Source organism: Pungitius pungitius, chromosome 14 (assembly GCF_949316345.1).
Source record: "Pungitius pungitius chromosome 14, fPunPun2.1, whole genome shotgun sequence".
Lineage (NCBI taxonomy): Eukaryota > Metazoa > Chordata > Actinopteri > Perciformes > Gasterosteidae > Pungitius > Pungitius pungitius.
This window is the reverse complement of record NC_084913.1, coordinates 8,341,805-8,369,533: the sequence shown is the minus strand read 5'-3', so window position 1 is coordinate 8,369,533 and position 27,729 is coordinate 8,341,805. Positions and strand designations below refer to the sequence as shown.

Below are 27,729 nucleotides of genomic sequence, written 5' to 3'. Positions count from 1 at the left end.
ACACCGAATCTCGGCCTTCAGAGTGCGGAGTAAAAACGCTGTGCTTTTGTTTTGAAACCACAAAAGGCAAATATCCGGTTGCTCACCCTGGCTGCTCTGCCATCACTTTCCCACTTGACGCATTTTAACCACATCCATATGTTTCAGGGCTGGATGTGGGAAATAAGAAATCCGTGCCGCTAGCTTACATTTCACAGCTGTTGCCAGCGATTGCAGCTCCTCCGCTGCAGGAAAACACAACTGCCGCCAGATTCTCAACACTTTACTTTACGGAAAGGCTTTTACACCGAACGGATTCCCCGCTGGCTGCTTTTTTCGGGGCGTTATCCGACCACCATGTCGCCGATGTCCAAGTAGTCGTGGTCGGAGGTCGAGGATGGCGGCAGACGTGGATAAAACGCCCCCCGGGAATGAGAGAGTTTTGTCACGGCCGAATGGGCACCGGAGCCCGGGCTCTGGATCCCGGCTCTCCCGCAGGCTCTGGACGCTGCTCGTGGTCGCCGCGGTCCCTTTCCTCGCCTGCGGGATCAAACATTACCAGGATGCCCAGCTGCTCCAACGCCATGTGAGATCTACATAATGTCTTATGAGTCACCGGGGACCTTAACTAGAAAACAAAAATAATAACTTTTACAAATTCGTGTCAGTGTTAATAGAAAGTTTCCATTGACCTGAATTAAGTGATGCATGTATAACTACTCTAGACACATCTCATTGTTATAATTCAATGTTGTTCTCTCAGACGCCACTAGACACAACCTCTGCAGTTTTTTTTTCCACTCGTGGTGTTTTATTAGGGGAGGTGGATGTGAGTCACATCTGGTGAAACGCTTTTGTAAACCCACTCTTGTTTGGCTAAGCAGGGTCTCCAAACAGGGTCTTCTCCTTTCTTCCCCCCCCCCCCCCCCCCCTCTCTGCCTCCATTGTAAAGGCGCTAGTAGGCACGCATCAGACTGAGAGTCTGTGGCCCCTGGGGGCTGATCCTTCTCCAGACAGCACGCTGCTGAGGCTGAATGAGGCACAAAACACTACTGTCACATGCACATGTTTCCTATGAGCGTGAGACGATGCATCTACCCCGGTGTTTTCTTTTTCCTGAATATCTGCTCACTAATGTCCCCACTCTGAACAGGAAGAGAGTGTTCGAACCCTGGGTGCAGAGGGGCTCTTTCTTTTCTCCTCCTTGGACACAAACCACGACCTTTATCTCAGTCCAGAGGAGTTTAAACCTATTGTTGAGAAACTCACAGGTACGTCACTCTAACATTTCTTGCTCAATGTCTCATTTATTATCGATACCTTTTTCCTCTTTCACCTGCAAAAACCTCCAGTATAAAGCTGTGTCTGTGTTCCCCGTGGCTTCCTCACAGGGATTACACCCCCGGTCGATTTTGAGGAGGAAGAGATCTATGACCCCGATGGAGAGACTTTGACCTTGGAGGCCAAAATGCAGCCTCTACAGCTTGACTCCATGACAAAAAGCAAAGATGGATTCCTTGGGGTAGGACAAGGCCAAACTGTTCTCTATCTCTCTCGACAACTTTATAGTAATGAGTCTGTATCAAGTGTTTAGATAATGCCACACATTTACTCTGATTCCCTTTTTAATAAATAACCCTCACCTCGAGGTTCTTTAGATTATTAGAGTCAATTCTTTTTGACATTCTTTTTGTCGACATCGGCTCCTTGTCGATGGAATTCATTCAGCAGTCGAGAACTGCATCAGAAAGGAAAACATCATATTATTAACTTTCAATCATCTTTGATTGATTCGATTCTTACAAGTCATTTTTTTTAAAGTGAATGGATTTTGTCTCCTCGCTCTTTGGTCTTGCAGGTGTCTCACAGCTCTCTGAGCGGGCTGCGCTCATGGAAGAGTCCGGCGGTGCCGTTTTCCGCCTTCTCTGCCGGCCAGTTTAGGGCCCTCTTGCCCCCGAAGAACAAGGTGGAAGTGGGTGACACGTGGTGGGTCCTTCCCAGCGAGCTCAACATCTTCACCGGGTACCTGCCCAACAATCGTTACCACCCTCCCACACCAAAGGGCAAAGAGGTATCCCCCCCCCCCCAAAAAAAAAAACTTGTCAGGGTGTTAGAGGCTTTATAGATAATCCGACTGTGTGTTGATGGCTGTTCTCGCCCTGCTGCAGGTTCTCATCCACTCCTTGTTGAGTATGTTCCACCCGCGGCCCTTCATCAAATCCCGTTTTGCTCCTCAGGGCGCGGTCGCCTGCATCCGTGCCAGCAACGACTTTTATTATGACATCGTGTTCAGGTGAGAACCAATTTATGAGGAGATTAAAAAGGTGCTTTCCCTTCTTTGGGCCCATTCAATTCCACATTATGCATCCTTCCCATTAGTGCTGCCTAATGTCCAGAGTATATTGTTCATTTTCCTTTCTCCCCTGGCACGCAGCCACAGCGTGCTCCGCTTGACTCCGCTTTACTTTGCTCTTAATGTTTCATTATTATTAAGAGCCGGTTTTGTGAGGTCAAAAGACACATGAGTCAGCTGCCAAAGAGCAACTGATCTAAATGCAAAATAACCTCCCGATTGGCTCTACATGCTGGATTTATTCATTTTGTTGTGCCCCGGCTTAAGCCTTCCAATGAAAAGTTTTCTTCTTTTTTTAATCTCCAGCTTCAAATACCAATGTCATAATTGAAAGAGGTTTTAAAAACAGCACTCGCTCCCAACTGCCTTTCCATGTGACAATAACGTAACATTAGCCAATAGAGCGCGGTTTACGAAGCCTACGACTGCCGGGAAAGTTTGGAATCGATCTACAAGTGGTGGTTTGCGCTGGAAATTTGTCAGCAGCAACGTGAGTTATAACATTTAACCATCTCCTCGATCTGTTCTCCTCTGCAGGATTCACGCAGAATTTCAGCTCAACGATGTTCCAGACTTTCCCTTCTGGTTCACTCCCGGGAAGTTCACGGGCAACATTGTTCTTTCTAAAGATGCATCTCATGTCCGTAACTTTCACCTCTACGTCCCCAACGACAGGTAAATCCCTCAAAACGTGTAACCGCCGCCGCCACTGTCCCCGCAGCGCCCACTCAGTGTTTTTCTGGTGCGATGGTGTGTGTCAGGTCTCTGAATGTGGACATGGAGTGGCTGTACGGGGCCAGTGAGAGCAGCAACATGGAGGTGGACATCGGCTATCTGCCACAGGTACACAGGCTGCATTGACACTTCAGAACAGATATTCCAGCACTTCCTAATTTAGTTTGTTACGGTATTTTAAAACTTATTCGCCACATATTGCTGTCTTCCTTTAATTTACTTTCTCTGTTTTAGGCCTGGGTTCCATTTCCTTTTTGACTTCAATTAATCACGCACAATTAATGGATTCATTTCCCCATTTTCATCAGAAAAATACGGTCGCCGCATAAGAGATGTGAAAAATTAAAAATCCTTTAAAAAGTGTATATTTGAGATGGCTTGCATTAAAATGTGTCCACAGTTGGAGCTGCAGTCCACCGGCCCGTCCACTCCCTCCGTCATCATGGATGAGAAGGGCAACGTCATCGACAGGCGGGAGGGGGGGGGTGAGCCGATCCAGTTCGTCTTCGAGGACATCCACTGGAGCTCAGAGATGAGTCGGCAGGAAGCCGACCGGCGCTTGGAGGTCACCCTCTACCCCTTCAAGAAGGTAACGCTCCACGAAAAGATGCCATTGGCTTTAATCCTGCGGCTCCGCAACTGTTCCACTGTCCTCATCTTCCTCCCTCCCTCCCAGGTGTCCTACCTGCCTTTCTCAGAAGCCTTTGAGCGAGCCGAGGCAGAGAACAAACTGGTGCACTCCATTCTGCTTTGGGGGGCATTGGACGACCAGTCCTGCTGAGGTGAAATCATTAAATCTTTAATTTAGTGTGAGTTAGTGTTTAGAAAATATGCCGTGCTGATGTTTTGACTCCTACGTTAGTTTAGTGTCAGGGCAAAAAATAAGGTCTTGAACCTTCTTGAACATCTTTCTCCACTGGTGCGGCCTGTAGGTTCGGGGCGAACTCTCCGGGAGACCGTTCTGGAAAGTTCGCCCGTCCTGGCCCTGCTCAACCAGAGCTTCATAAGCAGCTGGTCTCTGGTCAGAGAGCTGGAGAACATGCAGGTGAGCAGTGTGACACCCAGAGAAACTCGGCCAAAAAAAAAAAGTATTATCCATTTATGTTTTCACATTTTTCCTCTCTTTAAACAGGCTGATGAACAGAATCTTGTGTTGAGTGAAAAGGCCCGATTACACCTGGAGAACTACAACTTCCCCGTCGAGATGATGGTGGCTCTGCCCAATGGAACTATTGTAAATATGTGGAAACCCTCTTGCTGATTTGAGTATAAAAGAAATTTATTTAAGTAAAATAGGGAAACCTGTTTCATATCAGTGGTACTTATTAATGTTGATAATCTTCCATTTAAAAGAAGGAATGCCTTTCTGTTGCGTTAGAACGTCAGATGTAAAGCTTTCTACTTCCTGTTGGGCTTTAGATCCACCACATCAATGCCAACTTCTTCCTGGACCAGACGGCCATGAAACCAGAGGAGGAAGGAGCCCCTTTCAGCTTCTCTGGAGGGTTTGAGGACCCGTCTACATCCACATATATCAGCTTCCTGAAGGAGGGGCTGGAGAGAGCCAAGGAGTACCTGGCACAGTAACTGGGCTGTGCGACACCAAACGGAAGGAAATGATCATCATTCCTCTGATGTAATGGTCCAAGATAAGGAAAAGCCTCTGAGAGTTGTGTAGATAAGCTTCCTCATCAGTGTCGGCAGCTGACGTGTTTCGTTTTCTGTCCCGTTGTTATTTATTTGGGCGTCTTTCTTGCTCGGAAAGTTTTATATCCAGCGACAAACTTAACGTGGAAATACTGCTTCTCAAACCCAATGATACTGTTAATGTAGCTTATTTACTTAGATACAAAGCAGTAACAGGTATATTAACACATTTAGGCCGGCTTCTTTTGGGTGTAGCTTCTGATTAAATTTTTTTTTAAATGTAGGCCGAGGCTCCTCACAATGCAGAAAAGTCCTATATCTCTTATTTTACATCTCGTTATGTCATGTGCATTTTTTTAATGACTTGAGTTTGTTTTCCTGCTGCTGATCGTACCCACAGACAGGGAGAGGGGGGGGGGGGCAGCTGTTGCCTTCAGTTGTTTCAGCAGCTTGTGAAGACGTTGCCTGAAATCTCTCTTTGGGCCGGGCGACGCCTGATGTTATTGCTGAGGCTGCTGGAGGGAATCTTCCCCCCCCCCCCCATCCCCCGACTCAGGGGACAAAAGCAGGAAAAACATGGGCTGTGGCGCTCAGAATTATTTAAGTTATCTTCAAATTTAAACCAAGTGTTGAATGTTTAGGAAGATACAACCGCACCAAAGAGCATTTTAATATGTACAGAAGCTTAGTGCAGCTGGAACAGCTGTCAAGGTTCATATTTATACATCTAACGGGAACCCAATGGTTACAGGTCTGATTCTTGAACGTGATAAGTGGATCGCTTTAAGAATATAGTCAAAATACATAATAAAAAGGCAAATTCTCTGTTTTAAGGAAAAAAAGGTGACAATCCGGATCGCACATCAGCTATTTTATGTCTCTTTAATTTGTTTATACATACAATGTTTCCTCTACAGGTCCTAGTCACCCTGAGCACAGGGATCAACACAAGTAATGTTAAATAGTAACAGCAAAACTTGATAGACATGTGTGAAAGGTCAAAGAAGATCCTCCTCTTACTCATTGATAAGCCTTTAGGGAGGAATCGGTTATTCTGTAAACTACCAGTGCCATTTTCTTCCACAAGGGGGAAATAATTAAAATGTTTTGTCTTTGTACAAAATGACTCGTGTCTCTTTTTGGCAACATGTGCTACACAATTAGACTGTTTATATGGTCACTTTGCAGCTTTTACCAACTATAACACAATGCTGTACAATGTAAGATCGGTTTTGTTCTGGCATGGAATGGATACAGTTGAATCAGCACTTCAACTGAAAAGAGTTCATTATCCATTGTAAGTGCAGCTGTTTTTCAATTGAAAAGCTTGACTTCCGAGTGTTTGCACATCATTATCTCCAGTATTCATTTCTGCCGTCTATGGCAGTAATTGATGAAAACCCATCAAATTGATCAGTGTTCAGTGACAGGTGCTTGTGGGAATCAGGGCTTTGTGTGTGTAGTTTTGTTTGCACTGGACAAATCTATTCACGAGAAGACAAATATGTGTTGTGAACTTCCACCTTTAACCAAGCACAGTTATATGAAAGCTTTAGGCTCACCGTCATATTCACATGACAAATGTTAATATCATTAAGTTACTGATTCACATAAAGAACAAAGTGCATTTTGTGAGACTTAATTCCCGGACTCAAAAGAATCCAATTCAGTACACATTGACATTTCTCCTGCCAAACCAACGGGAACGAGACGACCATGAAACCATCCAACATTAAACCCCGTACCCTGGGTCATCGCAGTGCCTTGTAAAGTTCAGTTCCTCCTCAGGACTAAATCACATGGATGAATCCAGCAGTTTGTAAGAGTTCATGTTGGCGGCTGTGTGTGTGTGTGTGTGTGTGTGTGTGTGTGTGTGTGTGTGTGTGTGTGTGTGTGTGTGTGTTTGCTCTGTGGTGCAGCAGACGCCGTCTCTCTGGCAGCGATGAGAGTCAAGAGGGGAAACCCGGCGACCTCTTTCAGGTGAACGTCCACACCTCCAGCTCCATGACTCGGAAGTCGTTTGTTTCCGAGAGGCAGCAGTTGTTGAAAGTGTAACAGGGGTTGCTGCGCCCCAGGTACAGATTCTCATCCACCCAAAGACCAAAGTGACCGCTGAAGATAAAGATAGGAGAAATTGCTGAAATTCCCATCGAATTCATATTTTAGACATTAAAAAAAGTTTGTTGGGAAGTTGTGAAAATGCATTACCTGCCTCCGCCAATAGCGAAGGAGTCCAAGTCTCCTTTGATGAAAAAGGAGTTGTCTCCGGTCCATTTGAAGCACTGCAGAGGAAAGGAACAACCACAAAACCGCTTCAGGGCTTGCTGTCAAACTTTGTCTCATTACTTTTACTAAAATCTTGTCTTACGCAACCATCAAAAAAGCCTTTAATTCAATTTTGACGCCACACCAAAAAAAAAAAAAATTGTGATATTGAGCAGATATTTAACAAATTGTCAGAACTAAAAACAAAAGCAGAGGATTCATTGGCTCACCTTGAAGCGAGGATGCAACATGAAGAGGAAAGTTTCTCCTGTGCCGTAGAACGTCTCACTGGGCCTCAGGGGGTGAGAGAGGAAGGCCCCGAATATCTAGATGAATAAAAGCCACAAGACACGGCAACAAGACACAATTAAATTCAAGTAGCATCCAAAATCAATATTAGAGGGAACACAGTGTTTTCATCCACCTCGTCTAGAGCGTCCTTGATAACAACAACCACAGGGGAGTCTGTGGCGCGGAGTTTCCTGTAGAGGGACTTGAGGCTGGCGCCGTGCCGGAACGTACTGTAGGTCAGCTGCCAGCTGTAGCCGACTGTCCTCGGTGGAAGCTCCTTACACAGCTGAAAGAAGAACGAAGCACATCTATGGACAAACCGGACCAAATGCTGAGATCTAAATCTGTGCAGCAATCAGTGAACTCTTACTCTGGATCTTTTAAATACCACAAAGTGTAGTTTTGACCACAAGTGTTTACTAAAAAGGACATAACTATTATATAAAAAAAGCTGCACCACACAAACTGGTTCGTTCGATGAGATTCATATTTGCAAACTGACTGAACAAAACTATTTTGTGCATTTTAAAGCTTTAAGAAGTGAAAGATATGAATTATTGTTAGCTAAAGCAAATATATGCGTATGAAAATAGTATAGCGTGGGAAAAATTGAATGGGATAATTATACCTCAAACATCATGTGTGCAAGAATACAACTATTTTTACAGAACACATTCAGTTTTATTTATATGTTACACATTGCTTTACTGCTAATTGAAAGGCTGAAGACGTCTCTTTACACATTTCTGAAGTCTCAAAGTACCAGTTACAATTACTCATCTCTTTTGCAGTCACACGTTCATCAAGGTTTTGATGGTGCAACACGATTCTTTAGACAATCAGTTTTAATTTGTTACAAAGACAAAAATGGGGTGAGATTATATACGAGACCCACCTCTCTGACATGTGAGGCCTCTAAAATATGGCTGCTCTGTACGATGTCATTGAGTCCATCCGGTTCCCTGTCGATGACCAGGCCTGGTTTGTCCCCACTATCCTCCATTAACACCATCTGCAAAAAAACATTGAAGAACCAATAAATAATTGGTGAGGGTGTTACACTCCCAAACCAAGTTTGGGATACATTAATATTTTCACTAAAAAAGAAGAAAAAAAATGACCAAGATGGGATACAGTGGTGCAGGTGGGACCGTCTGATTGGGCCAACCAGTAACCGGACATACATTCCATTACCACATCGTTCTTCATTACCAGCTAGAGGGAATCAAATGCCCGGCCAAGATGGCCGTCGGGCTGATGATCACGAAACAAGTTTAGGACGTCACATAGGTATCTAAACACGACCCAAACCGGTGTTACCACACTCCTCAAGTGTTTACACAAAGTACCGCCACTTCTGCCCTCCTGCACGCGCTGTCCTTAAGACGATCCGACTGAGGCACTCGAGCCCACGACAGGCTGGACCCGTCCTCAACCTGTCGTTGCTGAAGCTGGGTTGCAAAACAGAACTCGCACCAATCATTCATGAATGAGCACATTTTCCTCCGTAACAGCTGCTGCAGCACAGAGACAATTTTACAGCCTTCTGTTAACTCAGGCGAGTGGCATTTTTTAAACTTCTCCATGGAGGCCCGAAGATCTTTTTAGCCCTTTTTGCCGAGCACACGGGACCACTCTTTGTCAGGAGAAAAAACTCAAAATAAAATCTGCTTTCTTTATTTGCAAAACATCAGCCGATAAGGCTCCTGCCCGCATGCCCTTTAAATGCCAGCCGCACCAAGCGGGTCTCACTTCACTCTCTCCTCTGTCTGTTAAAAACGTGCCCACCCATTTGAAAAGAATTCAATCTCAATCCACATGTTCCTCACAAATGCCTCGAACGACACAACACTCATACATACATACACACATACATCTACTCACAAGGACCCAAAACGAGGGCGACGGACACAAGAATCTCTTGTGAGAAAGAACGAGAGGCACTTCTGTCTTTAAAGACGCTAACCTTCAAGTGTGTTCACAATCAAGTTTGATTGTGAACACACTTGCTTGAAGGGCACCAATGTTCAAGGAAAAAAAAAGGAAAAAAAAGCTCTCCTTGCGAGAGTGAAGTGAACCTACTCACCTCCCAGTCGTCCCCTGAGCCGCGGTGCCTCTGGAACACGTCCGCCTCCTCTTCTTCCTCCTCCTCTTCGTCCTCAATGACTACAAACTCCTCTTCATCCCGGTCCGCCTCCCTCTCATCCTCCTCTCCCTCGAGTATACACAGGTCTGGTCGACAGTGGGTGAGGTAGGCGCGCAGCTCATTGGAGCTGCGGGGGGGGGGGGAACAAAGCGGCCCCTCAGACATGTTGAAAAGGCAAACAATCCCAACAGCTGCGTCAACAGGGTCAGAAAGAGACGCAAGAGGAGCGTTTGAAAGCTTTTAATTGACTCATTAAAAGAATACATTAGTAATTCTATTTTCAACTGAGGTATGTGGGTCCGAATAATACTCAAGTACAGTGTTTAGATTACTGTGTTGGGTTACCTGCCCCCCCCCCCCCCGACAGCGTTAAATAGTTACTGTTTGGGCGCCCTTTCAATAACCTTTGTACTTTTACTAAAATGTTCACGGAATGAAAAGAGATTAGTTGACAGGGAAAGTAAATATTCAACTGAAGCCATCAGTTTGAGAATCACAAGTAGATGAAGTGTCCACAACAGAGCAGCTTTCCAAAGATTGACTTAAAATGAGCCAGACAACGTCACAGCGTTGTGTTGTTCTTAAGTACATTACTAGATGGGAGGAAAATATTCTGCCCAACAAACCGCTGACAGTCTTGACGCGGTATGAAAATAGCCTCTGCACTTAAAATGAGGCTCTTACGAGTCCCCCAATTGTGATCTAAATGTCTGGAGTATCCCTTTAAATCTCTAGTCCACGTATGGTTGGCTGTCATTAGTTACTGTAGTACCTCTCTTCTGAAAGAGCGAGCCAGGCATCTTTTCTATGTAAAGGTTTCGACGACCCCAGCCGAAGGCCCCCAGCCCCCTTTTTCTTTCCTGCAGACGGCTGAACCCGCAGCCGCAAAAACCTCAGACCCCCGGGGTTTCCATCCGACGAACTCCAAGGCACTGGGGGAAGTGAACACAGAGCCAGGGCTGACTTATCGAGAAGGAACATAGAAAAACAGAGACAATAAGCCACTGTATTCACATCCGTTACCTGCGGTCCAACTCTTCCCAGACCCCGCTTCATCAGTGCGGGGCGTCTCCGCCTCTTGACCGCCAAAAGGAAGGCTTGCGGCCCCAGACACCCCCAAGTCGCCCGCGGCGGACGCCTCTGGCAGCACCTCCAGAGGGCTGCTATCGAGCTCCGCCTCAGCCTCCGACGCGCCTCTGCTCTCGGCCTCCTGCTCGTCCCCACAGACCTGTTTGGTCTGGAGGGCCAGATGGGACAGATCTGATGTGGCCACGGACACCCAGGCCGGGAGCGACTCCCCCTTCGGGGTCGGGAAGCCGCCTGCTTGTCTTTGGGCGGTGTTCAAATTCTGGACATTTTTCTTGGCTTTTCTCCTGGTAAAAAAAGAAATAATAAAAAAAGACTTTGTTCCATTGACTTTTCATGTAATCCGGTTACGTGCGTGTTTAGGGTTAGGAACAGTGAATCGTTGCTGACCTCTGCTGGGACGTGTTGAATCGCACATGTGAGATGTCAGAGAAGAAGGCGACGGACGCCAGATTGTCAACGGAGCAGGAGAGGAGGTACTCCTCACATCCGTGTTCCTTCACCAGGGCGTGTGTCTTACACGGGTCGAAAAAGATCTTGTTGGACGTCACCAATAAGATACCTGAAACCACCCCCTGAACAGGGACAGAAAGAGGCGATGTTAGTGTTCGGATGTTCTACTTCAACAGAGGGCATCAGCTGGACAGATGTGCTGCTCACAACGACCTTCCTGTCGGTGATGTAGCGGCAGAACAGTTTGAGGTACCGAATGGCCCCTGGTCCCTCCCCCTGGCAGCACTCTGGGGGCAGAGCCAATAGGCAGAGCTGTCCATCGGGCATCGGGACCGCCTCCACATCCTGTCATTATCACAAATGGTATCGGCATTAACAACAACAACAACAACAACAAAAATGTGCCTAGTGTTCCAATTCGAGCCGGAATGATTGGTCAACAGACATGTTTAGGTTTGATTAAGCGTTTAACTCATCCCTACATCATGAATTCTGAATATTTATTGGTTTTAGCTTTGCCATTGATCATTTTAAATTATTACAAATATGTGGTTTGGACTTTTTGTTGGACGAAAACGGCAATTCAAATAAGTTAACACAACACACACACATGTTTACATCAATCTTGCACGATTAACATTATTATTATTGGATAAAAGCATCTAATTTAATTCAAATGACTCCTTATGTAGTAATTTGAGCCCTGTGTCCCTGTGTTTTGTCCGCTGTCTGTCCTTCCTCTGCCTGTGGGTGTCTGTCTGGAGATCAACCCACGCACCCGAGATTCATCAAGCTCCTGCTGAAAACTACAACGGCTTTGTTTAGTCAGTCGGTCAACGTGGTTAACGGGGTTTTCTAGTTTATTTTTAATATGCCCTTTTCAAAGCATCAATGTTGACATGTCATTGAAGGGTAAACACAGGTGTAATCGACACAACTGATAGAGTTCTCACTCTATTTAGTGTTACATTCATTATTAGTGAGCCATTATGCACAACACTAGGCCCAAGCCCACTTAAATGAAACCGCGCCATAGTTATGTTTTTTTAAATCACGTCTTTCTCCACCATGTAACTACATATCTAAATGGCTGATATGTTTGCCTGAATCCTGTGAATTCATGTGTCTCGGGTCCATCCTGTGGTTGCCCAATGCCTCTGCGGTCTGTTTTCCCTACAAACTCCAAATCTCCTTACTCACTAATGAAGACTTTGTTTAAACCCTTTGTTTCAGATTCTGCTCTTGATCCCTAAATTACTCAATTTAACAACAACAATCTCAAACTATTTTTTTTGTGCATGTATTTAGTTGAGTTGATTTGGAAATGCAGATCATGCAGAAACAGGAAGATGTTTTTTTTTAACTTACCAGTAGTTTGTCATATTCTGCTTCTGGTGAGGGAGGCTGAGTTTGAGCAACAAGGGTTTCCAAAGACTCCGGATCCGCCTCTCGCTTCGGTTTAGGTTTGGAGTCCAGTTCTTGTTGAGACGATACTGGACCAGCGGAAGGGTTTTTTCCCTTCAGGACGACCAGCTGCTTTGGAATGGAAGCCATGATAAGAATAGCTCTGACATTGAAATACACACAACACAGTGACACGAGTGACTACTTCCTCTTTCTACAGGCCAGCATTTCCCCCACCTCCCTTTGTTGCAGTCAGATCTTACCTCCATGCCACACATGAGGGTTGAGAATGAAGAGCTGCAGACATATTTGTACAGCGACAATACAGCAATTTATGGTGTTAAAATTCACTTGAGTTTACAAATACAAAACTATCAGTCTCTGTTTGTTAGCCAAAATAGGTTTTGTGGTGAAGTATTGATTTCATAAGTGGATTAAAGATGAAACCCACTTCCTTCTGAAGGTATAAATACTTACATCTCACGTAATAAGAGACATAGGGGAAATGCTTTGTTTTACAAATCGGTTCCGCCAAAGCAGGATTAAAAAAAAAAAATACCCATCCCTTTCCACACGTAACATTCACACTGTGCCCACATGGGCTTACAATTCATTTGTACCTCTCTAGGAACGCGGGTAGCAGAAGAGGAGGGACGGTGACCAATATCCCCGTCTTCCGCCGAAGAAGGACCATGACTGTTGAAGTGAGATGAGACGCTGAATACCGTGTCCCCACTGAGACCCTGAAACAACAACATAGGAAAAGATTCAATTCTAAAACCAATATCAAAAGAAATCTCTTCATTCATGCACAATATGTTATTGCATCCATCTTCAGTCAAGCAGTGAGCTATGAGAGAAATAAAGGAAGTTCAGTATGAAAAGAAAATGGATGACACATAGATAAAAGGTTTACCTCGGTCGTACAGAGGGAAATCATTAAATAATGTAAAAATCACAAAAACTATTTAGCAACTCAGAAGAACAATAAAAAACCCATCAGTTAAATACCTTTAAATAAACATCCAAATGTTTATTCCTGCGGCTGTATTTGTTGTAGAGGCTGCGAAACAGACTCTGTTTTCCCATGACGTTTTGTGGACGTCTCCAACGACTCTGACACGCAACTCTGAACCTTAGACTTCCTCAGGACCATAAATTGTGAAACCAATCATAAGGCACAAAAAGGCTTGCCCCAGCATACCTCATCAGACGGCATCTAGGTTGCACCAATAAATCCAGGTCTGTGGCTTCCCAACTTCCCGAGTCTATGTCTCAATTGTTCTCACAAGACACAAGTCCAAAACAAAAAACATGTGACTTACGGTGCTGCTTGTGCGGTCATCTAATGGTCCACTCAAATGCTCTTGCTTCACTGCAGTATTGTTCAGGTCCCACGAAGTCCCTGTGAGAGGGGAAAAAAAACAACTTTTGTCACACAAAAACATCTCGAGGTCCAGCGCGTCATCGCTGTTTAGTAACAGGAGTGATAGACTTCAGCTCATTTCCCTCCATAAAAATGACTTCATGCAAAGACAAGGACGACTCGGTGGGATAAAATGTAAATTCAAAGTTGAAATTGCCCTGCGTTTGGCCTTCGACTCAATGCAAACCGAGGGGATGACAAACGGTGTAAGCGCACCTGCCAGGTAGTACTGCCGTAGTTTAGGGTTTCGGATGTGTGGGGTGTGGTCGAGGGGCCGGCTCTGCGGACGCTGGACGCCGGGTGGAGTCTCCCAGGGCCGCTTGGCAAACTGTGGAGGCTGAGAGACACCCGGAGGAAGCTTGGATCCCAGCCTGGGAACGAGCAAAAATAAACCGTGACATCGGATACTGTCAAACACACTGGGAGTATGTTATGAACTAACTATAAATTCACCCTCAAACTGAATTTACATTTAGTTGCTATCCAACTATTATTTTTCATTCTTTATTTGTTCTGCTTTGTTTGATTGTTAGTTTGTTTGTTTTTAATAAAAAAGGTTCCCACGTTCTTCTTTTACATAACAGAGAAAAGCAGCCCACGGATCATTCACCCGTCGTCTAAAATGCTGCCGCAAAACTATTGATCCACAAACACTTCATAAATCCCTGGCTATTACTGGAACATCTGTCTATAAAGCAGCTACTAAATGTATTATTTTGTCAAATGTTCCTCCCAGTTTCTGTTACAGGTTCAAACGTACAAATGGATATGAGTTATCATTTCTCAATTCATTAGTTATTTGTTGGTCTGTGAAATAAAATACCTTTCCCCATACAATAAAAACCGAGGGTGGCATCTTCAAAGTCTTTGGTCGGTGAAAAAAAGAGGGTGAAAAGCCTAATAATATTTAATTTGATATCATACGGGAAAGAAAAGAGCAACAGTACACACCTTCAAAGCCATGTGAATTCAAAAGTTCAAATTCTTTTTATTTATTTTTCACTAAATTGCATGATCATTCAAGATGAAAATATACATTATATTCTTTAATAGTGGGGAGATTGAAGGATTGATTTTTACTAAGAATTTGAAGCGTGAGTGACAGAATGGAGAAGATTGGAGATATTTATAGGGGGAGTGGGTGTTGTCTAAAGGAAATGTTTGTGTTGTACCTCTCCCCCACATGATACTCTTTGATGGAGCTCGGAGTCTTTTATTGACAGTTGATGGAACCAGCTGATTGTTTTGTTCTAAACAAGCATTGCTATTTGTGTCGTAGTCTGGCACGACACATTCTTTATTTTAACCATAACATGTAACCCTTGTTATGACAATAATGAAAGACTGAATCAATAAATCTGAGAAGCGATTGCCAGCCAAACACGTCACATGTCTGCTCAGAGCTTTCCCCTTGTTTTCCCTACAGTAATCCATGTATTTACATGGCTGACCTGGTCTTGACGTTGCCAAAGTAGCCGGTCCTGGTCTTATCCCTCTGGGGCTCGTGGTCCATGGCTCCTGGGGTTTCCTGCCTCCTCACGGACTGAGCCATTTTCTGTTTTGCTTTAGTCAGAGGCTTGCGGTGGTTGCAGATGGATGAGGGGCTCAGCATGCATCCTTCCGCCTCCTTTTATTCCCCATGCCTACCAGTTGCCCCAGTTTCACCTACACAAGACAGGGAGTCATATGTCATTGGGATTACATTTTAACAGGCGGAGGGGGGGGGAGGGATGGTAAAACTTCTACCTGCAGCCATATGACCCAATAAGGAAGTAAGCTATACATCTTGCAGGGTAATGGAGATGGGTTGACAATCGATCCATATAATCTGAGTGTGCTATCATATTTCAATGGTGAGCCTCTGATGCTGACTAAGTACATATTACACTTCCCAGTAGATTAATAATTCTGTAATAATAAAGTAAAATAATATTACACATAAAAAAGGTTATGGTTCTTCTTTTTAAAAAGGACAACAGTCACTCTTAACAGCGCACAGCTTAGTTAAGACAACCACAAGAGTATGCTCCGATCAAGATATTAGGGAACGCAACCTGGCTACATTCCTTTCATCTCCTACCGCATTACAAGGCTTACACCCTGTTACACACTCTGAATAAACAGCAGCATGCTATGGTCCTGCATCCTTCGCATTACCCATATGATCATATTATTAAAATGATCACAGGCGGGTTCCCGTCAATGCTCGGCGTGCAATAATCACCGTGAAGTCAGCATTTTAGACGACAGAACAATCGAGTCTGCTGCTGCTGCAGGAACCAAATACGACATCAGCAGCGCAACAGACACGAAGAGTTCACGGAGGCATCATGCTAACTGAGCAGTATATTTACCGACCTGTGCCTTGCCCAGGGATGGAGACGGGCCGCGGTCATATGAGCGCATATTTTCTTATATTGCAGTGTTGTGATATCATCGCAAGTAAGAGTTACAAGTTCAATAGTGAAGCTCCGCCCAGTCAAGAGGTATCCCAGCAGGTCGGCTAACAGAAGCGGAGGCGGAAGTAGACGGGAGGGATGCATCTTGAGTTATATACAGTCTATGTTGAAGTCCCTTTTTAAAAACTTATTTACTTATTCTTAGGTCATTATTTTTATTTCCATATATATATATATATATATATATATATATATATATATATATATATATATATATATATATATATATATATATATAAATATTCATCCCTTGTATCAGTTATATGTTATTTTGATGTTTTTGTTTTGTGTTATGTCTCTTGTTGTTCCCCAACAAAGACTATTATTTTCTCAATCCTGCTCTATGTAGTCACAGAAAAAGAGAAATGTGAGGATTTACAAGCATAGAAATGGTTATTGTAATATTTTATATTTATTTTCAATAAAATAAATACATTTTTAAATAAAATAACACATTTTTTTACTATGTAGTATCTTCTCACATCCACCTCTGGGGGCGTTCTTACACTAGTTCCGAATAAATAAATAAAATGAAAAAATGAAAAAGCTGACGGGGCTCCAGCCAATCAAATCACAGGAAATGAAGGCACAGGTTTTCCGGCCTAATGAGGAAAAACACACAACTCCAAGCCGCAAGACGAAGGGGAGAAGCGGCTGCTCGTGAATAATTATACTGCTTTAGCGTTCCAATTTATTGGCATAATCCACCGTAAGTTACGCTCTTGCAGCGTTGGTTGTATTTCCTTTGGGGTGAAGGCCTACACGGTGAAAAATAGTCGTGTTGGTGTACGTTGAGGGTCAAACCGGGGGGCCGTTGATGATGCTGCTGCTAAAGCTAACTGACGGTCACTCATATACCCGTAACGTTAGCTACCCACCAACTGAGCAAAGCTACTCACAAACTATCGCATCCGAGCTATTTTTCTGACTATCATCATTCTCCATCACCGGTGTCTTTGTTAAAAACTGCCAGTAGAAGCAGCTTCGATACAATCAAAGCTAACGTTAGCTGTTCAACATTTAACGGTAATGTTAAGAGGTTAGTTAGCCCGCTATATTAGCAATGATGATTCTTTCCTTGTTTAACATCTTTAATGTATGTATGACAAGCATCGATGGCCCGTTAAGAGTTGGTTCCCCAAACCTTTTTGAGAATCCCGTTATTAGCTAGCGGTAATCATTTAATGTCTTTAAGATGTTTTGTTATTGTTTACCCTCTAAAGTAAAACATAAGAAATACCCTGTTAAGACCAATCATTTTCATGCGTTTTGTATCAAATGCCTTCCGTCATCGACAGCCTATCTGTTTCTATAATTCCCCTCATACTAATGTATTTAAAGAATATAAAATTAAGATCATGAAAATAATCAAATAAGTTTTTCGACTTCTAATCTTACTAAGCAATTTTCTCTATGTTTGTGTGTCGAATACTGCAGTCCTGCTTGTGTCTCTTAACAAATGCTCAAACTAATCGCTAATTTATCTTCCAAGAGTTGGCTATTGATGTGACATGGCATCTGTCTACTGAACTGCTCCATCTCCGCCACTATAAGCACCAAGCATTGGTGTGCAACTTCCCAGTGAATGCAACATCATCACCATGGAAACGGATCCAGTAAGTTTGATTATTTTGCTGTAAATGATGTCTATTAACACTGTTTCACTTAACACTGCCTTTCTGTGCAATTATGCAAATGATAGACTAAGAGACTGACATTCAAGTACAACACTTTGTAGAGCGACCGTTTTAAAATATATGCTTTACAGGAAGTTATTCCTATCTGGCAGAATAAGCCTCATGGATCCACCCGTAGTGTGGTGAGGAGAATAGGTTCCACTCTTCCACTTAGACCTCCTCAGAGAGCATGTTTCCAGGTAAATATCCAACACGTCCTGCATGTATTTATTTTATTTTAAACCTATATATATTGTAATAGAGATGCTTCTTAATGCAACACCAACTTGTGTTTTTTGTGCATCAGGAACTACCGGGCATGCCCAGTCTTCGGCCTAGGGATGGCCCCATTGTGCCTACCTTGGCCGACATAGCCTGGATTGTTGCAGATGAAGAAGAGACGTATGCCAGAGTGCGGTAAGAGTGCCCAAAGACACAACCAGTAAGGTTATGGAGTACTGCCAAGTCACTGATCAATAACTGCAGCTTCCATCTTAATAGGTGCACATTCACACCAGAAAAGAACATAGTGCACTGTATAAGATTAATTTTGCAGCTGTAAATTGTGGCAAAAACTGAACATTATACATTCAACAAAAAAATGTATTATTTGAGTGTTACTGGATCCAGCTGCTACTGTAATAAACTGATATTAAAGTATTGATTAGTACTAGGGCATTTACTGAAAAGTCTGCGAAGTGAGAGATGTGAGAATACTGTTCCGCAACACTTATCGCCCACTTTTCTCTTCTCAGGAGTGACAGTCGACCTCTGAAACATGAATGGCGGCCCACGCCTCTCCTGGTGCTCCACAGGAACTCATCTGTACCCAACTTCCGGCGTGAGGGCAAACGGGTGGAGGGGCTCAGGAAGCCTGGGGTGACGGCCATGAACCGTACCACTGCCCTGCAAGACGAGCTCAGCAGGCTCCGTGCACAGATCGCCAAGATTGTCGCAAGCGATTCTGGTAGGCAATCAAGGCAGCAATTAAGGTTTACCCACAATATAGACTTGTCCACAGTAGATTGTTATCTTTAATTTAAAGTAATCATGAGAACTGGTTTTACACTTTACTTGACATTCTTTATTCATACTTCACACTAGGATTCATGAAGCTGCTCATAACAGTGTTGAATGATACTGGCTAAATTGAGTTTCAGCGCTGAGATCCTGTCTTTGTGATGACTGTAGTCCTTTTGTTGCTTAGTCAGTTTCCCCGATTCTCCTAAAGCTCTTTGATACTAAGATGTCTTGGCATTACTTTACTGTAGGTCAGTGGCAAAAGATAATGCCGGCGATTCAGGGGTAGCTCTATGAGGAAAAAGTTTCACATTCAAAAATATTGTATTCCCACTGGTTTTAAAGATCCTTTCTGATTTCTAGAAAAACCCCACAAGAAAGATCAACTTATTGTGTATAATCTAAACACTCCTTTATTGCTTCTTAAATTCTGTTATTTTTGTACCAAGGCTGCAAACAATAAAATGTCCTCATAGAGTTCAGGCTTACATGTTCACTAACAGTGTTGGTTTTTTTAAATATAATTTTACAGCCTTCCTTCGAGGTAGGTAATGGGATCCTAGAAGCATTCAGGCTTTTAGGTGAGGAAACCAAGAATAGGTGCTTGCCTCATGAAGAAATCACATACTGCTAAAAGAAATGTGATTGATTGGAGTGTGGACTCTCCCAAAGCACTCTACTCCAGGTATAATTGTGGAGATCATCCACTCGAAGCAACAATAGCTCAGGCCAGAAGTTGACATTAGAAATGGCATCTGAACTGTGTGCTTCTGATATTTATAGCAGCTCTGCCTCCTTCTCTCAGCACTGTCCACCCCAAGCGTTAAACAACTACAGATTATTATTTCTACCCTCCTCTGGTTCTTTTCTCTGTTCAGACTCCAACCCTGTGACCCCTGACCTGCTCTCCCCTGACGACACAAGTATGAGCTTCTCCATGGCGCCCTTCGAGACAGCGCCCTATCAGCCGGCTGCTACAGCTGCCGCTTCCTTTGTCATTAGTGATGTCACGGAGGAGGAGGAGGAAGAAGAGGAGGAAGAAGAGGAGGGAGATGTGGTCTCTGTAGTGTCGGAGCTGGTCCCTGACCCTCTTCTGCCCGTTTCCATGACGGCATCAGCAACCTTTGACCTGGACAGACCGAGCATGGAGTTCCGGGAGGCGGAGGAGGATACAGTGTCTCTATCAAAATCGACCAGCTTTGCTGATGTTATGGACATCCTGAAGGACATGAACCGCATGAAGATGAGCAAAGACCGGTAAGAGTTGTCTGTTGGACTTTGTTATGTGTTGTTTGAATTGCAAACACAAGAGTGGTTTCTGTCTTCTAATTTCACTCCTAGCTAAAAAAACAAAAACAAAGACGCCTTTACACAGAAACTGCCTGTTTGAAAGATGATTTTTATTTATATGCACAAACGTCATGAGTATTACATTGTGTACCTGCTCTGACATTGTTTCTACTTTTTGCTGGGTGTCATTGCAGTTACAACCGAGGCTGTACGTCCCTCAGAGAGGAGGACTCCGCTTCTCTAATTTCAGAAGTTCTGAGAAAAAAGTTTGTCCTGAAGGAAGAAGATACAGAAGCTGTGAAACGGAAGTAGGCTGATTACGTGTTTATCATCGATACCCAATCCTGCTGCTCCATGTAAGTCATGGGAGGGTTCTAGAAAGTACTTTGTTTTTTAAATATTTTGTATCATGAGCTCCTGAACACGTGTGGCAAGTTATCATGGGGAATGTTTTAGCTCGTTCTTAGTTGTTGTTTTGTTATTTTCTCATTATTTTAGGCCTTTGCCTGTGGAATATATACCCGTGGATCCATGACTTTGCTCCTCAGGCCTGAGGCAATAGCTGTTGGCTAGAGCTAGAATGAAGCCCCTGTGCCTCAGACATTCAGTATCTGCTGAGTATCTGTGAGGAAGATCTTCCAACTCCTGATAACAATAATCGCATATTGCACCCAGTTAGTTTCTCTCTGGAAAAAGGACTTTGGTGCTAAACATTTTTTTGAATAAGTTCTCAAAAGACTTTTTTCCAGAAACCTACTATGTCTGGGCTATTGTGATTTCTCATGCAACTTTTTATTTCATTTTGTCAAAGGACATAGTGTAGGGGCTGATTTCCAAACAAACATAACGATTTTGGACTTAAAAACGGGAAAGTCTTTTTAAAATGTTCTTTATTCATCCCGGTATGATGACAGTTATTTTTTCTTTTTTATAAATTCTTCATAGAGTCTCAAATGAACTTTTGTTTTGTTTTTTCAGTGTTAGGAAACCCTCTTGCAGTTGAAAATATGTTATCTATAAATGAAACTGATCAGAAATGTACTGTGTCTGTGTGTGTGTGGAAAACCTCAGATCTTTGCTGTTATTTGCATTACAGGTGTTTACAAATATGCACAGCATTGTGTACATGCTGTTGCTTGCTCCACTGCACCTCTCATGCCTGTCCTCTTTTTTTGTGATTAATCTATAGATTAATGGTCACAGAACTACAGGACTGATATAAAAGAGTTAACTGTGGGGTAAAAATCCAAGGAGATGTGTGAATGAAACCCATCACTGTTTCCAGTAAAGCCAATGACGGATTTCCTTACACACACGTTTTTGGTTGCCACCTGGTGTACATACTTAAGTACTGCCCGAAACCACCTTTTTATGAGCCTACGTTGTAACACATTCTGTATGCAGAGTGTTGACAAAGCCACGAGTAAAAGTATCGACGATGACATTGAATATTCTTGTCTCGGCCTTACCTCGGATCTGTTGCCTGATTTTATTCCCTTATTAGTTCAAGTGCCGTGGGTTTGGTTAATCAGCCCACCCCTCTTTGCCTGCCCTTTCTTAAATGTCTCCATCTTCATCCTCATTAGGATTCCCCTATTTACCTCTCGTGTGTGTGTGTAAATGCTTAGTATTTAATTAAAATACCCCCACAACATGAACATGCTTTCCCTTAAGCCAGTTTTACCTCCTCGTGTCACTTGTTTTTTTTCTTTCTGTCGCGTTAATGCCTGCATGACGGGGTGTCGTTTTGCAGTGTGAAAACTAAAGTGTGTGTTGCTCTATGCGGTGGAGTTAAATGATGTTCTGTCCTGCTGGAGTTTCCCCTCAACTTGTCCTGGGAGATTGTTTTCAATAGTTAATTTCCTCTTTGGACAGAGTGAAGTATACAATGACTGAATGGGAAAACTACTATATGCAAGTTTAAATATATTAATCGCGTGTCTTTACCTAAGATGATGAACCTTACACAGCATACTCTGCCAACTGCTTTACTAGTCCTGCTAACTTATAGAGTGGAGAATTTAGTTGAGGATTTTCCAGTTTTCAACTTAAAAAGTTGGCTTTTAAGGGATTTTCACCATTTTACTTGCGTGCAGGACGGAACCCACCACCACCATATGTATGTTTATTTTATTGTCATAAGGACTTGTAAATAAAGATTGGCTGATGTTTTGAAACTGACCGTTTTTTCTCTTTGGCAACAGTTCCTTTGTTTCTGCAGTGCCAGCATTCACCACATGATGACACTGGAGGTTGAACAAAATGAAACATTTCTATAATATAATTGAGACACTGAGCAACTTGTGTTTGTTAACGTACACACATTTGACACAAATATCTACGTAGTTACATATTTATTAAATGAAAGTATGTTTGGCCCTTAGATAATAGCTTTTGCATTGAGTTAAACTGTTAACCCACATTCTTTACCTTTTCCAGCCTTTCCCCATGACAATATTGCCCTTCAGTGAATCAGTCTTTTTTTTTTTTTAAGAGTCCTTGGCCTACTTCTTTCTTACCTTCCACAATAGACTTCTTACCTATTTTAGATACAAGGAGTCTGTAGAGAGCTCAATTAACAGCTCGTGTCAGAACGAGGCTCGGTTATCCTATAAATACTGGCTTTCAGCTCAAAGTGACATTGGAACATTTTCATCACCATGAGTGTGTGGAAATAGTTGCAGAGCAGATTGTTATATGTGAATGGCAAGTTTCCTGAGTGGTCACTCACAGTTGGTGACTATATTGTTATAAGAATGAATTAAAAAAAAAGATAATTTGACTCATCCACCTCCTCTCCCCACTGATGTTTTTTTTGTGCTAATGAAACTTGTCTTACTGGTCCCGAGCGTCTCTGTATGACTGATGAATTTACGTTGTACTCCCTTAGAGAGTTCTTTCTGTGTCACTGTCACATGCCGAATTGAATCAGGTGTATTTGTGACTCAGAATTGACTTTTTGACATACAAAGCATCAGCTGTGACCCCGTCGCTCCACAGTCAAGTCCCCGCTCTGAGCTGAGTGGAAGCGAAGCAGCAGCCCCACTCTGCTTTTCTATCAATTTCTCCTCATTTTGCTGCAAGCTCCTCACCGGGAGACCTGTCCCCTGGAAACACAAGCTTCCCTCCGTTTTTCTCAATGTGTTCTAAGACTGCCCGCTTTCAAGCCCACTTGTTTTCCTTTCAGGGGTAATAGGATCAAAGGAATTGCTTTTTAGGTTTCCCTCGGTGGAGCGAGCGCTGTCTTGAGTCTTGAAGCGTTGCCTGGGAGAGAAACACCGCTAGGGTTTGGGCCTTTGATGAATCGACCCGGCAAACGTTTGAAGCGCGGCCGCAGCAGGAGGGCTGATTGTGAGCTACAGCCGAGCGTAAGTTGAACCAGGGGAGCACGGATCACTCCGTCACCCTTCAGAGAGCAGGTGTTGCAGGAAACATGTCACGGCAGGTAGCCTATTATTTATTGCCGCCCTTATGGGAGCGTCTTAAAGTGTATTTCCAATTCAGAGTAATATTTTTTTTATCATCAGAGAGATAGGAATTATTGAGATGTTCATGACATGATGAAATATACGGCACTTATATTTAGATACTTATCTCAATGTTGAATTAGTATATTTTGTTGATATTGTGTACGATTATCAAAAGCAAGGGTTTAGTTTCCTCCATGTTACGAAGAGTGAATTTCTATAGAGGGAATGGACTTAAACCCCTGCAGATGAAATTCAAGAGGCAGAGTGCACTGAGCTCCCACGATGATGAGAACTGCTCCCAATATCCGTCCTCCTCATCTTCCGCATCAGAGGAAGTGCGCCGCAGAGCCGAGACCTGCCCCGATGACCAAAAACACGGCTCATCATGGCGCTGTCAGTCTGACTCCAAAGTCCTTTGTTGTTTACAGCCGTTTGTTCGGCCTCCACAGCTGAAATTACCCGGCCTTGACTACACACCAAGTTGAAAAACCTGGGCCAGACATTTCTATCATTTCACAAATAGAAGAAATGATTGTCAGAATGTGTAAAAACAAACAACAACTAAAAACAAACATTGTGTGTGTGTTGGAGGGTCAGCGCCCCCATGCTGTATCGTAGCAACAACCCGCAGAACGAAGCCAGGGCTGAGTGGAAGACAAGGGACCGCAAGCGATGCATCTGCTGTCCCTCCCACCGCCCCAACTCAATCCCCCCACCCCCCTGTCCACGCATCCCTCCCCCACCGTCACCCACGCTGCCGCCCGCGTCATCAAAGACGCCAAGCTAACACTTATGAGTCAGAACGGGAACGGCGCCACAAGAGCGTCTGCTGCTCCATTGAATTCACCATGTTGTTTCTATTTTGGGACCCTTTGTAGTGTTTCTGTCTTTTTTTTTGGGGAGGGGGGGCTTTGCCTTCTTGAGAATGATTGCTTTGTGATGCAAAGTAAATTGCGTCCATTAGTGGAGCTGCTGATGGCCCCTCAGTGCGTCGTTGCGCCGCCTCTCACTGTCGACCTGTCGCTGCTCTTTTTGTGCTGTTTCATGTTAAGCAGATTCAAATATCTCTAATTCTGATATGAAATGAAAACTTGAATTTGGCCAAATCTGCTAATACTTACACTGCACCCTTCACAATTTGGGGAAACGTACTTATTTGCTCCCACCCCCCCCCCGTTTCCAGCCGTGTAGCGTGAAAACCCAAACAACGTACAAGTAGGATGGAAGTTGAGATAAAAAAGAAGCCCACGGTGTAATGACATGGGATTACAGATGAAGCAGATTGGAATTTGGAGGTCACAGCACCCTGATTTCTCAGCGGTGTGTTCATTTCAATCAGTCAGTCCCTTAATTGGAGCAAGTTATCATCATGGCCTTGTTTCAGTCTGACAGATCCTGCCACTGGGATTCACCTGGTATCGGAAAATATCTCAAAAGTGTTGAAGGGAAACTGGTCGTATTATAAAATGAGGACACAATTTGTCCCTAGAAAATTATCTACGAAAGAAAAATGATCCCAGGTTCATGGCAGTGAAACAAATTCACTCAAATAGGGGGAGACAATGTGTTCTCATTCTCCTTTCCTTCGGTCTGCCTTTTCCCTCCGAGTGATGATCTGATTATAGAAATTGATAAGAGAGAGTTTGTGAATCCCAGATGGTGCCCTAGTATGTGTCAGCCATTTATAAATCATGCAGTTTTTGTCGAAAAAGCAAAACGACACAGGCCAATATGCTCTCCAAGTACTGTAAGTACATTTGTGATACACTTTTTATCATATCAATCCAATACTTGTGGGTATTGCATCCCTTTTACACCCTACTCGCAACTGTCATGAATACTTGACGAATGTCTTGTGACATATAGTTAGTGTCTTGAGAAAGATGTTAAATCGAAGACAGGAAAGAAACAAAGAGTTACAAACTAGCTCCCATGTTACCACGGGAGTTGGCGTGGCAACCGGTAAATCACAGCCACCGCCATGTTTTAAGGGGTTTAGCAGCAAGGATCCCATCTTTAATAAATCAGATTTCTTGGCTGAAGCAACGCGTGGTATGAATAAAACAGCTAACTTCAGGCAAACAGGCAAACAAAAGAAAATACCAGTGGCTCTCCATCCTGATGAAGTAGCAACTAGTGATACAATATTAGTTCAAATACAAGTCGCTTTGGATTTAAGTGTAGCCTAATTCATATGAATCTCCTTTGTAACTATTATCAGACTACAAAATTAGATGAACAAACTCCATCTTATAAATATATAGAAATATCCTTTGTAATAGACATGATTCATCTATATTATTTCACAAATTTATGTTTGTTTGATTTAACATTTTTCTTTATCAAACAATTGTGCAAAAAATAACTATACTTGTGTCTATTCGCGTTATTAGATTTCTCTCGAATTGACTAAAAGTCTGCATAAGAAAGTGCCTAATTTACATATTTAAACATGACATTTCAGAAAATCTAGCATACAAAAATAATTGTCTTAATGTAAGTAATCAACACACATATAGTATTTAAAGGCCTTTTCTCAGTCTGAGCTAAAACTTCCGTAGCACTTCCTCTAGATATTCTGAAGGTTTTTAATACTTTTTAAAAGCTGTATGTTTTGTGGTATGCTCATAGCACCACTTACATAATAATTTACAATATTATAATGCTGCTTTTCCACATAACTCATAAAATGTGATTTCTTGTATATGCAAATTAGGAATTCAAAGAATTTGTGTTCATTTAGCAACTGCCGGTCTCGCCACATGTTGAAACATGAAACCAATAAAAGTAAAACCTGTGTAGGTGTGACCAAAGGTCGACCCGCCTGAGGTGAGCGTCAGTTGCTGCTGACTCCGCTGTCTCGTTTGCTGCTGACCAGCTGGAGAGCGGCTACGTGGTGGCAGGGGTGTCTCCATTGAGTCATGTGGAGCCAAGTGGCTGCACTCACTTGGATTAGTGTCCAGTGGGAGAAATGGACAGTGTTTGACATGTCAGTTTTACACCTTTAAATGAAGAAGATTCATGAATCAGCAGCAACATGCTGAGAAAAATGCTTTAACGTGTTAATGTTAAACTGTTTACACACATTTCCATTGGGTGATTTGGGGTAATATCACATTCCTGAAGATCTCGTAATGAGAAGACAATAAAATACACCTTGAAAGGTTTTTAAATAGCACATATCTTATTTATTTGGTTTGTTATTGGCTTCACCTTTATATTCAACAGACAACAGAAGGGGTGTTGTTTATCATCTATAACTCTTGGTAAAAAATGTAAAAACAACTTTTAATAATCAGTGGAGTTTATTGAAGTCATTTTACAATAGTTTACATTTTTTTAAATAAAGATGGCCATGTTGTAACCATATGAGATCTTGGTTGTGTCGGGCCATTAGATACCCATAATTTGACTTTGTAAAGTGAAATCTTCTCTCCCTCAAACACACACACAGACACACACACACGGCATATTTCTCATCACTTGTTGTGTACCCTGTCGAAGCTATTCCTACGATGTCTCATAACAAGATGGCCTAATTAGCTTAGGTTCTTAGGGAATCTATTTGCCCATTACTGTAACCCATGCTGGTACATCTGTGTGTGTGTGTGTGTGTGTGTGTGTGTGTGTCTGTGTGTGTGTAATGCCAGGCTGGGTCATTGGTAATTGCTAGTATTTTTAGATGACAGCCGTTAAAGGGTAGTCTCTATCACTTAATATCATTTGACTCTTTATACACATCCTTCCCTGCAGGACATACGATACGTTTTCATTGTCATGCTTTATATATTTGCATTTTGCTCAGTGATAATTGACAAACAAATGATTTGCAATGCAGTATGTCCCATACACATTATAGAACTGCTGGATTGTTAAATTAGAAAGCTTCATGGTACAAAAGCTCCACTGATACAAACTAGAAAGTCAGTGTTGTGTTAAATTCAAAGAGCAATAATGATACAAAATGTGTGGATTAATATTCATGATTCTACAAACAAAGCGAAGCTCTATTACTTCCGACATGAACGT

General features: G+C 42.9%; 3 protein-coding genes across 9 annotated transcripts; 2 read left to right on the top strand and 1 right to left on the bottom strand.

The window, feature by feature from the left end:
- The first annotated feature begins 99 nt into the window (after positions 1–99).
- On the top strand, positions 100–5,542 carry selenon (selenoprotein N). Its single transcript, XM_037486467.2, has 12 exons — positions 100–565; positions 1,133–1,250; positions 1,371–1,501; positions 1,838–2,050; positions 2,148–2,272; positions 2,870–3,007; positions 3,094–3,175; positions 3,468–3,656; positions 3,744–3,849; positions 4,000–4,112; positions 4,200–4,301; positions 4,487–5,542. The coding sequence occupies exons 1-12, from the start codon at positions 377–379 to the stop codon at positions 4,652–4,654; spliced, it is 1,674 nt and encodes a 557-aa protein (XP_037342364.2). The 5' UTR covers positions 100–376; the 3' UTR covers positions 4,655–5,542.
- Positions 5,543–5,695: 153 nt separating this feature from the next.
- si:ch211-15d5.11 (oxidation resistance protein 1) lies at positions 5,696–16,278 on the bottom strand. 5 transcript variants are annotated; one of them, XM_037486462.2, is made up of 16 exons: positions 16,144–16,278; positions 15,237–15,450; positions 14,002–14,156; positions 13,685–13,764; positions 12,980–13,102; positions 12,324–12,491; positions 11,169–11,300; positions 10,893–11,077; positions 10,440–10,789; positions 10,189–10,348; positions 9,357–9,543; positions 8,166–8,282; positions 7,404–7,556; positions 7,210–7,305; positions 6,923–6,996; positions 5,696–6,826 (listed from the first exon to the last, which is right to left on the bottom strand). In XM_037486462.2, the coding sequence occupies exons 2-16, from the start codon at positions 15,395–15,397 to the stop codon at positions 6,691–6,693; spliced, it is 2,277 nt and encodes a 758-aa protein (XP_037342359.2). In that variant the 5' UTR covers positions 15,398–15,450; positions 16,144–16,278; the 3' UTR covers positions 5,696–6,690. The 5 variants fall into 5 exon arrangements, with proteins under 5 accessions (XP_037342359.2, XP_037342362.2, XP_037342360.2 ...); XM_037486465.2 differs by having other exon boundaries at positions 12,324–12,488; XM_037486463.2 differs by lacking the exon at positions 16,144–16,278 and adding an exon at positions 16,010–16,078.
- Positions 16,279–16,802: 524 nt separating this feature from the next.
- Positions 16,803–22,411, top strand: mtfr1l (mitochondrial fission regulator 1-like). 3 transcript variants are annotated; one of them, XM_037486951.2, is made up of 8 exons: positions 16,804–16,953; positions 17,737–17,860; positions 18,013–18,120; positions 18,228–18,337; positions 18,676–18,887; positions 19,819–20,197; positions 20,425–20,586; positions 20,729–22,411. In XM_037486951.2, the coding sequence occupies exons 2-7, from the start codon at positions 17,846–17,848 to the stop codon at positions 20,540–20,542; spliced, it is 942 nt and encodes a 313-aa protein (XP_037342848.1). In that variant the 5' UTR covers positions 16,804–16,953; positions 17,737–17,845; the 3' UTR covers positions 20,543–20,586; positions 20,729–22,411. The 3 variants fall into 3 exon arrangements, with proteins under 3 accessions (XP_037342849.1, XP_037342848.1, XP_037342847.1); XM_037486952.2 differs by having other exon boundaries at positions 16,803–16,953; positions 18,034–18,120; positions 20,425–22,411; XM_037486950.2 differs by having other exon boundaries at positions 20,425–22,411.
- The last annotated feature ends 5,318 nt before the right edge of the window (positions 22,412–27,729 follow it).